The sequence below is a fragment of the Zingiber officinale genome, chromosome 1B (assembly GCF_018446385.1).
Source record: "Zingiber officinale cultivar Zhangliang chromosome 1B, Zo_v1.1, whole genome shotgun sequence".
Lineage (NCBI taxonomy): Eukaryota > Viridiplantae > Streptophyta > Magnoliopsida > Zingiberales > Zingiberaceae > Zingiber > Zingiber officinale.
This window is the reverse complement of record NC_055986.1, coordinates 131,807,504-131,819,912: the sequence shown is the minus strand read 5'-3', so window position 1 is coordinate 131,819,912 and position 12,409 is coordinate 131,807,504. Positions and strand designations below refer to the sequence as shown.

Below are 12,409 nucleotides of genomic sequence, written 5' to 3'. Positions count from 1 at the left end.
ATAAAATTGACTATCATTTTTATAAAAGTACGGGTATAAAATAAATAAATAAATAAATATAACAGAAAAGCAAGTATATTGTAACTACATTGTACTTATACGAATAAGTTTGATATTTAATTTGATAAATTTATTTTATTCATTCAATTATATATATATATATATATATATATATATATATATATATATATATATATATATATATATATATATATATATATTTTGATATCACGCTGGCGTCACATATGCCGAAATGTGATAGATATCACCGTTTTAGCTCTTTTTTATTTTATTTTTAATTTTTTAAATTAAAATATTAAAATTATTTAGGGTTCAAGCTTTGGTTATAGTATCAAAGTTATTTTTTTTAGATTTTACCTCTAGGGTTCAGGCTTTGGGTTATAGTATCAAAGCTATTTAGGGTTTAGGTTTTGGGTTATAGTATCAATCTATTTTGTTTTTTAGATTTTACCTCTGGGGTTCAGGTTTCTCAATTAAGTTATAGTGTTTGGTTTTTAAAAAAAATTAAAATAAAGTTAATTTAAGTATTTATTGAGTATTGTAATATGTTCAGGGAATATATTAATGTATTAGAAATTTATATAAGGAAATGTTTATTTTTTTAATTTAAAATATTAAAAAAATAAAATAAAAATAAAAATAATCGATTGATATCCTGCACGCGTATAGTTGTGCACTGTACAGGCGCGCAGATATCAATTATATATATATATATATATATTCTAGTGAGCTTAGTTTGTTGATGTTCATAAATAATTTAAAATTATTAAATTGTATATTTAATATATATATATATATATATATATATATTCTAGTGAGCTTAGTTTGTTGATGTTCATAAATAATTTAAAATTATTAAATTGTATATTTAAATATATATATATATATATATATATATATATTCATATTCTAGTGAACTTTGTTGGTTGATGTTCATAAATAATTTAAAATTATTAAATTGTATATTTAAATATATAAAAAATATATAGTAACTTATTGTAATTTTAAGAATTTATGATATATTAAAAATAAAGAAAAATATTAGTAAACGCGTTATTATTGGCATTTTCCTTTTATCTTGCTTTTAATTAAAAATAAATAAATATTTTATTTTTTTGTAAAATTTTATGAAATAAATATTTAACATAATACCTTTTATCTTCCTTTTATTTCGCCTGCTCCTCGTCGCCGTTCCTGTGCTTCCACGTCCGCAGCCCAGCGGCATCCTATCTCGTGTGGTAGCATCTTCATCTCCTCTCTGCGAAAGCTTCGCTTGTGGTCCCTGATCAATAACCTGCTGCTCCGTACTGTATCTCTCCCAGTTCGCCTGATTCTCCCTCCATCCTCGCCTCGCAAGACCCTTTGGATCCGTTGTCCGATCGAATCCCGCCGCTGCGGTTCGAAGGATACGATTTTTTGGCATAAAATTTGTATTTTTTGGGTTTATTTGGTCAAAGTTGCAATCTTTCGGAAGCCTGATTCGGATGGCGCTGCAAGTCTGCGGAGCAGGTTTCTCGCTTCTCCCTCCCCTGGGACGGCGGGCGGTTATCGCGAGGGCTGTTGCTCCGGAGAGTACTACGACAAAGGTGGAAGTGGAGAAGGTTAACCTGGGGGGATCCGAGGTGAGAGTCACCAAGATTGGGATTGGTGCGTGGTCATGGGGAGACACTGCCTACTGGAATAATTTCCAATGGGATGGTAATTTTTCCCACATATCATATGCTTAAATTTATAGTTTGGCAAACGAATTTCTTTCGCAAAATTCAGAATCCAGTGACTTTTGGTCTTCTTCCTGATATTATCTTCTGTTGTTAAATGTATAAGAGTTTTGTTTCATTTTTGTCAAAGCTGCTATAATTTGATAATTCATGCAATGTTGGAGTGCGAAAGTCTAACTCGTGGTATGATGACAAGATTTATGCGAGACTTTAAGCTTAACTTCCTTAATCTGTGGTGACACTGAAGTTATTTGCTTCTTCTGTTTACTCTTTTTTCGGTTTTCATGTTGTTCATTTGAGGTAACAGATAGGAAGTTGAAGGGAGCTAAGGCTGCTTTCGATGCAAGCATCGATGTGGGCATAACCTTCTTTGATACAGCTGAAGTTTACGGTGCTGGGGTAGGTAGAATTTCTTAGGTTTGGTTCTTTAGTTTGATGGATATTTTTATTTCTTCAACTAATATAATTTTGCTAAAAACAAGGTAATTTTTCTTAGGTTATGGGGGCAGTGAGCTCTGAATTATTACTTGGAAGGTAACTGGTTAAGCCTTTCTACCATCTTTAATCTGGACTAGAAGTTCTCAGCTTTATGATAAACATTGTTTATTTTTGATATACTTCATTTGACAAAGGGTTCTGAATCCCTGCTTTGGTTTGAATTGAAATTATAAATCAGATTCATTAAGGAGAGGCAGCAAAAAGATGTTGAAGTTGCTGTTGCCACTAAGTTTGCAGCGCTGCCATGGAGGCTGGGTCGACAGAGTGTTATCTCTGCTCTGAAGGCTTCACTCTCACGTCTTGACCTTGCATCGGTTGAACTATACCAGCTGCATTGGTGTGCCTATAAGCCTGTTCCTGCTGCTATTTCTTGAAACTTGGGAAAGTTAACACTATCACTAACGTTCCTGTTGTCGATTATTTACAGGCCAGGAATATGGGGAAATGAAGGTAATTGCCTTTAACTTTCCTTCAATGCGCATGGAAGTAATTCTATCCCTTCATAGATCTAACTCAGCTCAGGTTTTAATCCGTACTATGGAACTTGGTTTAGGGTACATTGATGGCCTTGGGGATGCTGTTGAACAAGGCCTTGTCAAAGCTGTTGGTGTCTCAAACTACAGTGGTTGGTTCTGACTTTGACTAAGAGATGTTTTCTTCAAGGAAACTGTAATGATCCTTGGACTAACATACTGGTTGATCTGATTTTACCCTCGACATCAGAAAAGCGCCTCAGAGATGCTTATAATCAACTGAAGAAACGGGGAATTCCATTAGCTTCAAACCAAGTTAATTACAGTCTACTATACAGGCTTCCGGAGCAGAACGGCGTGAAGGCTACATGTGATGAATTGGGGATCACTCTGATTGCATATTCTCCTATTGCACAAGGTATTATTCAAATATACACCATTCTCTATGTTATTTTGCTTGTCTGTTTATATAATGAGCTAGTTGCATGTACTTATTTGAAGTCTACTGATGCTTGTTTGTATGAGTTTTTAGAATGCTTGGTGGAATCTGGACGTCTTCTGGCTTTGATGGTTTATTAATATGCTCAAATTTTTTGTTCAAAATGTCATCACAATGTCAGACCCTATGAACTATAAACTATATCTATTTTATTTAGTGATCAGACGGTAGAAGTCTAGCTTGAGTACATTTAATTTACTTTCCATTGTTTCCTTTTCCGAAATTACATAGATGTGGAAAATCATACTCATTGTATGTACTTTGCACCATAGGTGTTACTACTAAAACTAAATTATGACATGAACACACTGGCTGATACCTTGAATTACCATCCAGGTGCTCTGACCGGAAAATACACACCAGAGAATCCTCCAACTGGCCCTCGAGGACGAATTTATACTCCAGAGTATCTCAGAAAGGCAAGTACTTGTGTTGCTAGATTCGTGCAATTGTCGAAGTGAACTGTGAACATTCTTTTTGTTATTGTTTGCAGCTGCAACCTCTTGTCACAAGACTTAAGGAGATTGGACAAAATTATGGCAAAACTCCAACACAGGTCCCTTCATGCTTCTGATAATCTATTTTCCATTTTGATAGAATTAAAGAGAATTCATTTGCTAATTTGTTGCAAAACGCAGGAGCTAGTAAAATTGTGTGTTAATTGTTCTAGGTGGTTCTGAACTGGTTGATAGCCCAGGAGAATACAGTGCCCATACCAGGTGCAAAAAATGCAGAACAGGCAACAGAGTTTGTGGGTGCTCTAGGATGGAGACTCACAGAACAGGAGATTGAGGAGCTGCGTTCGATCGCATCAGAAATGCCATCAATCGTTGGGTTTCCTGTCGAAAAGCTATAACTGCCTCGAGCAAAAAGTCTATGTACAAATTAATAGATGTAGATGGGCACGATTTCTCTTCACTGTTTTCTCGCCTGTACTTTTCCTGCAATGGGAATATGATCTTTATATTGGGCAGCTTTTGCATCAAAGACGACTTTTTTTTGTAGTTCCTCGGAATAGTTTATGTAAAATGGTGCGATAATGACATTAGCTGCCTCAATTACATTACTGTGTTTGGTGGACGTAGCAGCCATTCAGTTTGAAAGCATTAAACTAAATGATGCATTTCTTGTAACTAAGCATATGAACCTAAAATCTGGATTTATATCATCTTCTGTTAGTTCTTTTTTCTGTTTGTTTGATGTCTGACATGAGCCGTAGCCTGCAGGAAATTGCAAATGCAAGCCCCAGAGTAAAAGCTAAAACATGGAACACAAAAGTTTGATGTTAGTAAGCTGCACACTATTTATTAGACTGACACGTGGAGCCTTTGTGTGCCCAGGCAGGTTCATGGGTACTTGAAGCCTGGCAAAATCCAATCATTCAAGAGCCACATGTCCCTTGCTACCCTCTCCACCAAGAGTTTGCCAGAAGTGGGAAAGAGAAGAAGATGGTGAATCTTTTTCCTGGTCTAAAATTATTCCAAGTTATAAATGGAACCAATGGATGGAGTTGAATCACACAAGACTAGAGGGACTGTAAATGGTAAACAGAGGCATTATTATCTCGAGACAAAATTGATGACAATGATGCAGCATCTTGCCCTTAACTTTCTCGACAAGCTCTATGAAATATATGAGAATTGAATCTACTTTTTCGCAGAAGAGCATTTAAATCTTTTCAGCTCTAATAAAGGTTGTGAAGTAATTTTCATTTGGATGATTAGCTAAGATGATAAACTAATTATATGCCTACTGATCAGCATGCGGTAGCTTTTCAAAAAGATGAAAATTTTGTGGCTGAGAGTGGTTTGCATTAACTTCCATCAGTCACAGATCAGTCACACGAATGCCACTTGTGGAGTTGATGTAGAACCAAAAAAGAAAGGATACTGTTCTTGACAGGGAGCACTACGAAGCCAGTATCTCATCTAAGAGGGCTCGCTGTAGCCGTCCTCAATTTAACTGCTTCTACTTGTCGGATTTTTCAAATCTAATTCAGTTTATCCAGATGGATGCGATCCAAAAAGTGATTGAACTATGCAAACGTTACTTTATTTAGCAAAATTGTAGAAACATAGTTGTGTTGGAGTTGGATTCATGGAAGTTCGAGCTGAGGCTGTTCAATTGAGATACCAAGCAAGGACAAACAAGTACAAGTATTGCCAGAGATTTTTATAACGAGAGAAGATAACAAGTAAAAAGAAAAAAAAGAAAAAGAGGTCGCACCATAAATGGCATGTTGTGATGTGATAACGATGTCATGCGTCCTCCTCTTCGTCAATTTACGAATCTGGCCGTGGTTAAATCTCAAGGGAGAGAGGAAACTCCCTCACACCCTCTTTGCAACTTTCAACTCCTCCTCAATCTTCAAGCAACAAGAACCGGGAAATTAAAGAGCAAATTCCGTTTCATTCACCACCATAATCCACTGATTGCATAGTTTGCTTTGATCAAGAATCCATGTCGAGGTCTGTTTCTTTCTCCTTTTCCTTAATTTTCATCACGATCACTTTGGTTTTGATTTTTTTTTTTTTTGTCTTTTTGAAGGTTGTCTGAAGCCTTTCTCTGATTCCTTCCTAGTCTGTGGATTTTGGTCGCTCGAGCTGTCTCGTGTGGTTTTGGCATGTCTTCTTTACTTGGAAAAAAGAAAGATTAGAGCTGCTGCTCCTTGAACTGCCCCTTCTTTTTCTGTCATTAGATGATGAAGTTTGGCCTTGGATGGTTCTCGATGATGTTTCTTCCTGCTGTAGTTGTAGTTGTAGCTCGGGGCACAAGCTTTTCGACACGGTTGAATGTTTCCATTCCTTAATTTATAGCGTATTATCGGATTCCTTCTCTGCAATTGTTTGTTTTCTGTTTCACGCTTTCCCTCGTGCGAAGATTTAGGATCTTTTGCTTCTCGTCCGACTAATTGGCAGCTCTGGTTCCTCGTACTTCTTGTCTAATTTTACTTCTGGTCGTGTATTTTGATCAATCGAGAGATCTGTGATTTCCCCCTCTTTGCCTGCTCTAGCTTAGGTTAAACAAATTTGAGCTGTGACTACTTTGGAACCCTAGCTATCTTGGCGCTCTTCGTTTATTCCTGGTTGTTGGGTTTCACTTGTGTGGAGCAATGAATCAATATGTTCCTGATTGGGCCGTGGAAGATGACTCTGGTTGCTTGACGGATCTCCTTCCCAATTCGAGTCAAAAGAAACCAACGGGGTCAGACTTCTACTCGTTCAATTCCCTAACCCTAATTTTTCAGTTTCTGATGTTCTTTCGTTCTTGCAGACTGGAGAATGAGCTTGTTGAGTTGCTGTGGAGAAATGGGCATGTTGTCATGCACAGCCAAATGCGCCGGAGGGCGGCCCCTGCCGTCTGTGAATTCAAACAGCCTCAGAAACACGAGCAGTCGCTCGGCAACTCCAGCAACTTGATCCAAGAAGCTGAATCTGCGTCGTGGTTCCAGTACCCCCTTGACGACTCATTCGAAAAGGAATTCTGCTCCGAGTTCTTCCCCGAAATTGAGGCCGCTGAAACCGATAAGATAAGCAAGGACTTGATTGCAGAAGAGCAAAGGTTCTTGAGGTTTGGTTCCACCAATGACAGCAACAATGATTTTACAGGGGCTGCCGCTAAGCCGCCCACCCCTAGTTCTCAAGAACATGTGATGCCCCCTCCGAGATCGCATTGCTTGGGCTCTACACCTCAGTCTTCCTGCTTAGATAATGCAAGTGTTCAGAACTTTTCGCAATTGTCGAATATGATGAAGGCTGATATGGGAGTTAGCTCAAGCTGTCAATTGGGGCACAAAGGATCAGGGAGCAACTACCAGACAGGCACCGTGGAGTCGTCCATGATGACAGTTGGATCAAGCAACTGCGGCAGCAATCAAGTCCAAGCCCGGACTGAGCCGGTGAATGCTTTAAGCAATGATGCAGCCGGCATTATGGCAGGACTTAAAGAGGATGCTGGAACAAGGTTACTATCAGACAGACTTCAGTCGAAGCCGCATGAGGTTGCTCTAACTTCATCATCTGGTGGTTCTGGCTGTAGTTTTGGAAGACAAGGGCAAAAAAATGCGAGTAACCAAAGCCACAAGAGGAAGGCAAGGGAGGTGGAAGATTCTGTGTGTCAAAGTGAGGTAACTTATTATAACAAGTGAAATGACTAATTCTTCTGATTGTGTTTTTTTAAAATCTGGTTTAACGAAGTTGGATCTTGTAAAACTTGCAGGACGCCGAGTATGAATCAATTGAAGAAAAGAAGCAAACTCAAAGACCAATGTCTAAACGCAGGAGTCGTGCTGCAGAAGTCCATAATCTCTCAGAGAGGGTTAGATACTTTACTTGAAATTGGGGTATGCTGATTTATGTCTATGTCCTTAATTATAGCGTTGTTAAATTGTGTAGAGAAGAAGAGATAGGATTAACGAAAAAATGAAGGCCCTGCAGGAACTCATACCTCATTGTAACAAGGTAAATATCCAGATCTCCATTCACTAAGTTTTGAGCTTGTAAAACTGAGTCATGCATTGTAAAAGCTAGTCTGAATTATCTTTTCCAACATATCAAATCGATGGGGACAAGATCATTGGTGTTTCCAATAAATTCCATGACTTATCTTCACTGATACAATTCATAATTTCAGACTGATAAAGCATCGATGCTAGACGAAGCAATTGAATACCTGAAGTCACTTCAACTGCAAGTTCAGGTTCATATCCTTTTACGTAGTTTGTTCTGCATTCCCATTCATAACTTCAATTGATTCCAATCTACCATTAATCATGTATAGATGATGTGGATGGGGAGCGGTATGGCATCAATGATGTTTCCCGGTGTTCAACAATACATTCCAGGAATTGGAATGGGAATGGGTCATCATGGTTCCATGCCTCCCATTCCTACTGCAGTCCAATTGCCAAGAGTTCCATTAGTGAATCAACCGGTACACCCAGCTTCCAGTGCAAATCAGACATCCATATTTCCCTCCCCAGCCTTGAGTGCAGTAAGCTTTCCCAACCAGATGCAGAATATTCATCTTCCTGAATCATATGCCAGATATCTTGGTATGCATATGATGCCCCCGCCTCAGGTTTGTAGCTTAACTGAATTCTGAATTTATCAATTAGTGCGGTCATTGCTCAAAGATGTACCAATGAATCCATGTTCTAGGCGTCAAACTTTTGCACATATGGATCTCATTTGGTGCAGCAGAACAAATCAGCAGCAGCACCTAGAAGCACTTCTCCAGCCAGTGCTGCAGCTGCTCCTGGTGCAAGTATAGGGAACAAGAAATCTGGCAAGTTCAAAGTGGTTCATTCATAATCATTGTCAAATTGGATCTGTGATGATAAATGATATCAATCTCATACTAACCTTTGAGCAGGTTGATGGACAAACTTCGCATAAGGTGCCTGCTGAAATTGTTCCGGTAGCCAGAAGACTGAAAGTTACTGATACTGTCTTCTGAAGTCAGCATTTGTTATGTACAACATGAGAGATGAGAAGTTCGAATCTTTAGTTGAGCTAGAAAACTCAGAGAAACATAATGGCACTTGTTATTCTATTGTGTAGAAGATCAATATCATACCTATTTTTTATTTACATAATATAATGATCAATCATTAGTCTACTTCTTTGATTTCTGAAAAACAGCAATGCTGTAACCACGTCTCTGTACATCTTCTCTTTTCAACATATACTAACCAACAGAGAAAATAGTGATGCCTTCTGATACATATTATCAGCTCATCCATCATCAAAAAAAAAAAAAAACACAAGAAATCCAACGAGATAAAAGAAAAGAGAGAGAGCTTGATGCTCATGAGATATGGAATTGGATGTGTATGCTTATCATCCAGCTAAACCTATTGTTTTCACAAGGAATAGGATGAGTTGAGGGACCACTAATCTTCTGGAATATTTTTCAAAACTCATTTATGTTGAATGGTGAGTTCCACCAGCAGTCTAAAGATGCCCTGGTTCATGTTCATGAGATAATAGTTGCGCAAAGTGCCTATTTCTAGGGCATCTCTACTCTCACCCACCATGGCAGAGATTATTCTGGTTTGGTGCCACTAAGCGGAAACATATAATATTACCTCTTTAAGAATGTTATCATCCCTGTGAAACCATTTCCTAGGATCTACATGGAACAGGTATGATCTTACTTTTTCCTTTATGAGAAGCTGGAGCTGTCTGCTGTTCGGTGGCCAACTTGCAGGGATGGAAAAAGGCAGATGAAATCAGTATCTGCATTATTTGATCAACTCATTAAATATTGCATTATCTGTAAAATCTTGCATCATTGGCACTGATGTGAAATTGTTTGGTGAGAGGATTTAGGGTCCAACCTAAACTTCACATAACTAATCAACAGGTTTGGGAAGATGACTGAGAGAATGTTTTTGAGGTCCCACCACTATGAATCACACTATTGTATACTTTAAGTTAAATCACTACATCCAATCCACAAATGGGGCAGTAGACAGCTACTCCCTTGTTTTCTTTCTCTTTTACTTGATGTTGCAGGTTCGCAGATGCCTTCTCCCTGGTTAAGACTTGCCCACAGTTCATTGTCTTAGTCACATTCTTTCAGCTTCTACTCGTCCACAATTTGGTTCAGATTTTTGTTTCATTTTTCTTTCTGCTCTCAATCTCCCCATAAATGCAGCAGCAGTGATGTCTTGGAGTTTTGCTTCAGGTCTCCTGTAGCTGGAGGGTTAGTTATATGCATGCGATGGAGCTTATAATATAATTAGCGACGCGGCAAATCTTCATTGCCTTAAACCTTTACTTAATCCTACTGTAAATGCTTCTGAGATTAAAATAATGCAGATGATTATATAATTATGCATGCATGATTAGCTCATATTATCTTATTAAGCTTGCCGTGATTTGTGTCACTTTCAGTCAACATCCTGAAAGATTGGCTTTAGATCCAATCCTTCAACAGAGTTAGGAATTTGATGAGTAGAATCTCCATTAATGGTTCACCTTTCTTGCAATCAGAGTCGGCATGAAGGGACCACTCTCCATTACAGTTGTATCCTGTCTTGGAGATGATTAACCATCTCCTATATCCTAACATATAAAATAAGCAGATTCGTCACATGACCATGACAGGTAAATTTTAATATGCATAGCACTTGCATTTCAAATTGAAATAATTTACAGAAATTAATTGTATATGTATTATGTTATAATATTATATAAGTGTCATCTACTGCACATCGAATTCATTGTCTTTAGTTATTCAAAAAAAAAAAAAAAAGGAATATAAAACCATTTTTGGGTTTCAGAAGTCAGACCGAGGCAGATCTTGAGCTGCTCTGAGACTTGAGAGCGTGCTTCTCTTGCAGAGATAAATTGGAAATCATTCTCAGTGTTGTGGTTTCAAAAGTAGAGTTGAGCAAGTTGTCATGCATGGCATCGCAGAGCTGGTCATGATCGAGTGACATATGAACCAGCTGCCTAAAACAATAAATCGAATCATAAATACTTATCCAATAACTATGGTGAGGAGGAAATACTTTGTTGAAACTTGAAGGAGAAGAAATATGGGGTAAATTTGTAGGCATGGATATATTATTCAAACACAGGCAAGCGGACTAAAAGTACAATACTTTTTTACTTAAAAAACAGGCTTTTTTTTTTTTTTTGGTGAGGAGTAGTTTAGTAATTCAGCTAATTGCTCTACCATGTTGTTAGCATTTCAAATACTACAAGTATAGATGGTCCCCCTAGCACATGATAGTGCAAGATAATGCTGAAAGTCAATATCAATCTAACACAACCCCAAAAATATCAAAGGTCAAAACTAATCTACTTCAGTTTCTTGTTTCCATTTGCAAATATTCACTCTATTGTTTAATATCCTATTCTTGATTAAAGATTTATTCTCTGTTTAAATATATAGAAAGCATTAATATTATGAGAGTTTATTTGTAAATATGCTAATGAATTACTAATTCTTTTATTAAGAGTTATTGTTCATGTGTCGGTGTTTTGTTTACTTTTTGCTCAAATGATCTGTCATCTATGTTATTGTTATTGGAATTCAGATATAACTATACAACACAGATGTGGATATGTCTCTAATATAATTATTTCTAAATTTTTTTACCAGGGTCAATAGAGATGATAGGTGTCTATTCAAAGCATTGATGCTTGACAGAAAACACAGTTTTATCTTACATTGACTAAAGAACAATTTATTTCTACATTTTTATTTTCTGACTGAAGCTTTATCGAGTTATGCCATGAATCTACGGCAGAGCTGAGACAAGCCAACCAATATGGCCCAGAAAACTAAGCTGCATTGATTCATCGCAATAGCGACAACTGCATGCCATCTCATGCTTAATCACCAAGCATCAGATAACACCTACACCACTGAATCACCAAATCTAATACAGTAAAATGAACTCAAATCAAGTACAACTGTACAAGCATGCATGGACCTTGAGAAGATCAAAATTAAGAGAGAGAATGAATTAAAACCTGAGAGAAGTTGCTTGGATATTGGTCGGCAGATTCCCTGATGAGCTGAGCTTGTCCAAATTCATCTCCTTCATCTCTGAAAGCCAGGGCCATAACCTATTCACTAGGAATAACTACAAAATGAGATTAGATGGATCAAAATGAAGAGGAAGATATAACAAGAAGAAGATGACAGTGGAATAAACAAAGTACGTTAAATAAATAATAAATAAACAAAATAGATAAAATGGATAGATGAAAGTGGTCCTAACAAGTGGATGCCCATGCAGGGAAGACGTCGGGATTTGACCGAGAAAATTGTAGGAATTTAGTGAGTTAATTCAGAAAAAGACACATTATATTGATCCACATGTAACTAATTAAAAGTCAAGGCAAAATAATATATGGCAGAACGAGCAGTGTCAATGAAAGAGAGATCACGAAAAATGGAAATTAATAGGATGGTAGATCATATAGAGGTAAAGTGATATTAAAGTACCACAGGTTGAAATAAAATAAGTAAGCAAAATCAGAGACTGTAGTTTTCCCATTTGCCATCTCATAAATGCATGCGGATGGAAATTAATGAGCAAAGCATATAGTATTTTTAAAATGCTTGAGCATTTAGATAATATAAAATAATCGAAAGGTTTCTTAGTTGGGTTACAGTGAATTTTAACATTCATGCATGTGTCTCCATCAATATTAAAGAAATCGTTATTTTGAAGGATG

The 12,409-nt window shown here is 37.2% G+C and overlaps 2 protein-coding genes across 4 annotated transcripts; both read left to right on the top strand.

Moving 5' to 3' along the window:
• Nucleotides 1-1,196: 1,196 nt before the first annotated feature.
• LOC121979820 (uncharacterized oxidoreductase At1g06690, chloroplastic-like) lies at nucleotides 1,197-4,270 on the top strand. The gene is made up of 10 exons (XM_042531814.1): nucleotides 1,197-1,719; nucleotides 2,047-2,138; nucleotides 2,236-2,273; nucleotides 2,416-2,574; nucleotides 2,665-2,687; nucleotides 2,791-2,862; nucleotides 2,961-3,128; nucleotides 3,546-3,628; nucleotides 3,703-3,765; nucleotides 3,880-4,270. The coding sequence occupies exons 1-10, from the start codon at nucleotides 1,506-1,508 to the stop codon at nucleotides 4,063-4,065; spliced, it is 1,098 nt and encodes a 365-aa protein (XP_042387748.1). The 5' UTR covers nucleotides 1,197-1,505; the 3' UTR covers nucleotides 4,066-4,270.
• A 1,210-nt stretch (nucleotides 4,271-5,480) lies between these two features.
• LOC121979800 (transcription factor PHYTOCHROME INTERACTING FACTOR-LIKE 13-like) lies at nucleotides 5,481-8,828 on the top strand. Of its 3 annotated transcripts, none has more exons than XM_042531804.1 (9): nucleotides 5,481-5,677; nucleotides 6,228-6,413; nucleotides 6,483-7,335; nucleotides 7,428-7,526; nucleotides 7,604-7,669; nucleotides 7,842-7,907; nucleotides 7,989-8,288; nucleotides 8,369-8,495; nucleotides 8,583-8,828. In XM_042531804.1, the coding sequence occupies exons 2-9, from the start codon at nucleotides 6,322-6,324 to the stop codon at nucleotides 8,585-8,587; spliced, it is 1,608 nt and encodes a 535-aa protein (XP_042387738.1). In that variant the 5' UTR covers nucleotides 5,481-5,677; nucleotides 6,228-6,321; the 3' UTR covers nucleotides 8,588-8,828. The 3 variants fall into 3 exon arrangements, with proteins under 3 accessions (XP_042387738.1, XP_042387734.1, XP_042387729.1); XM_042531800.1 differs by having other exon boundaries at nucleotides 6,223-6,413; XM_042531795.1 differs by having other exon boundaries at nucleotides 5,757-6,413.
• Nucleotides 8,829-12,409: the final 3,581 nt, after the last annotated feature.

Excerpts from the sequence above, each read along its gene's own strand:
- LOC121979820 (XM_042531814.1), top strand. The coding sequence starts at position 1,506 with ATGGCGCTGCAAGTCTGCGGAGCAGGTTTCTCGCTTCTCCCTCCCCTG. Across the intron at positions 3,129-3,545 it reads ATATTCTCCTATTGCACAAG|GTGCTCTGACCGGAAAATAC; the intron begins GTATTATTCAAA and ends ATTACCATCCAG. Across the intron at positions 3,629-3,702 it reads CTCCAGAGTATCTCAGAAAG|CTGCAACCTCTTGTCACAAG; the intron begins GCAAGTACTTGT and ends TATTGTTTGCAG.
- LOC121979800 (XM_042531804.1), top strand. The coding sequence starts at position 6,322 with ATGAATCAATATGTTCCTGATTGGGCCGTGGAAGATGACTCTGGTTGC. Across the intron at positions 7,527-7,603 it reads TCCATAATCTCTCAGAGAGG|AGAAGAAGAGATAGGATTAA; the intron begins GTTAGATACTTT and ends TAAATTGTGTAG. Across the intron at positions 7,670-7,841 it reads TCATACCTCATTGTAACAAG|ACTGATAAAGCATCGATGCT; the intron begins GTAAATATCCAG and ends TCATAATTTCAG.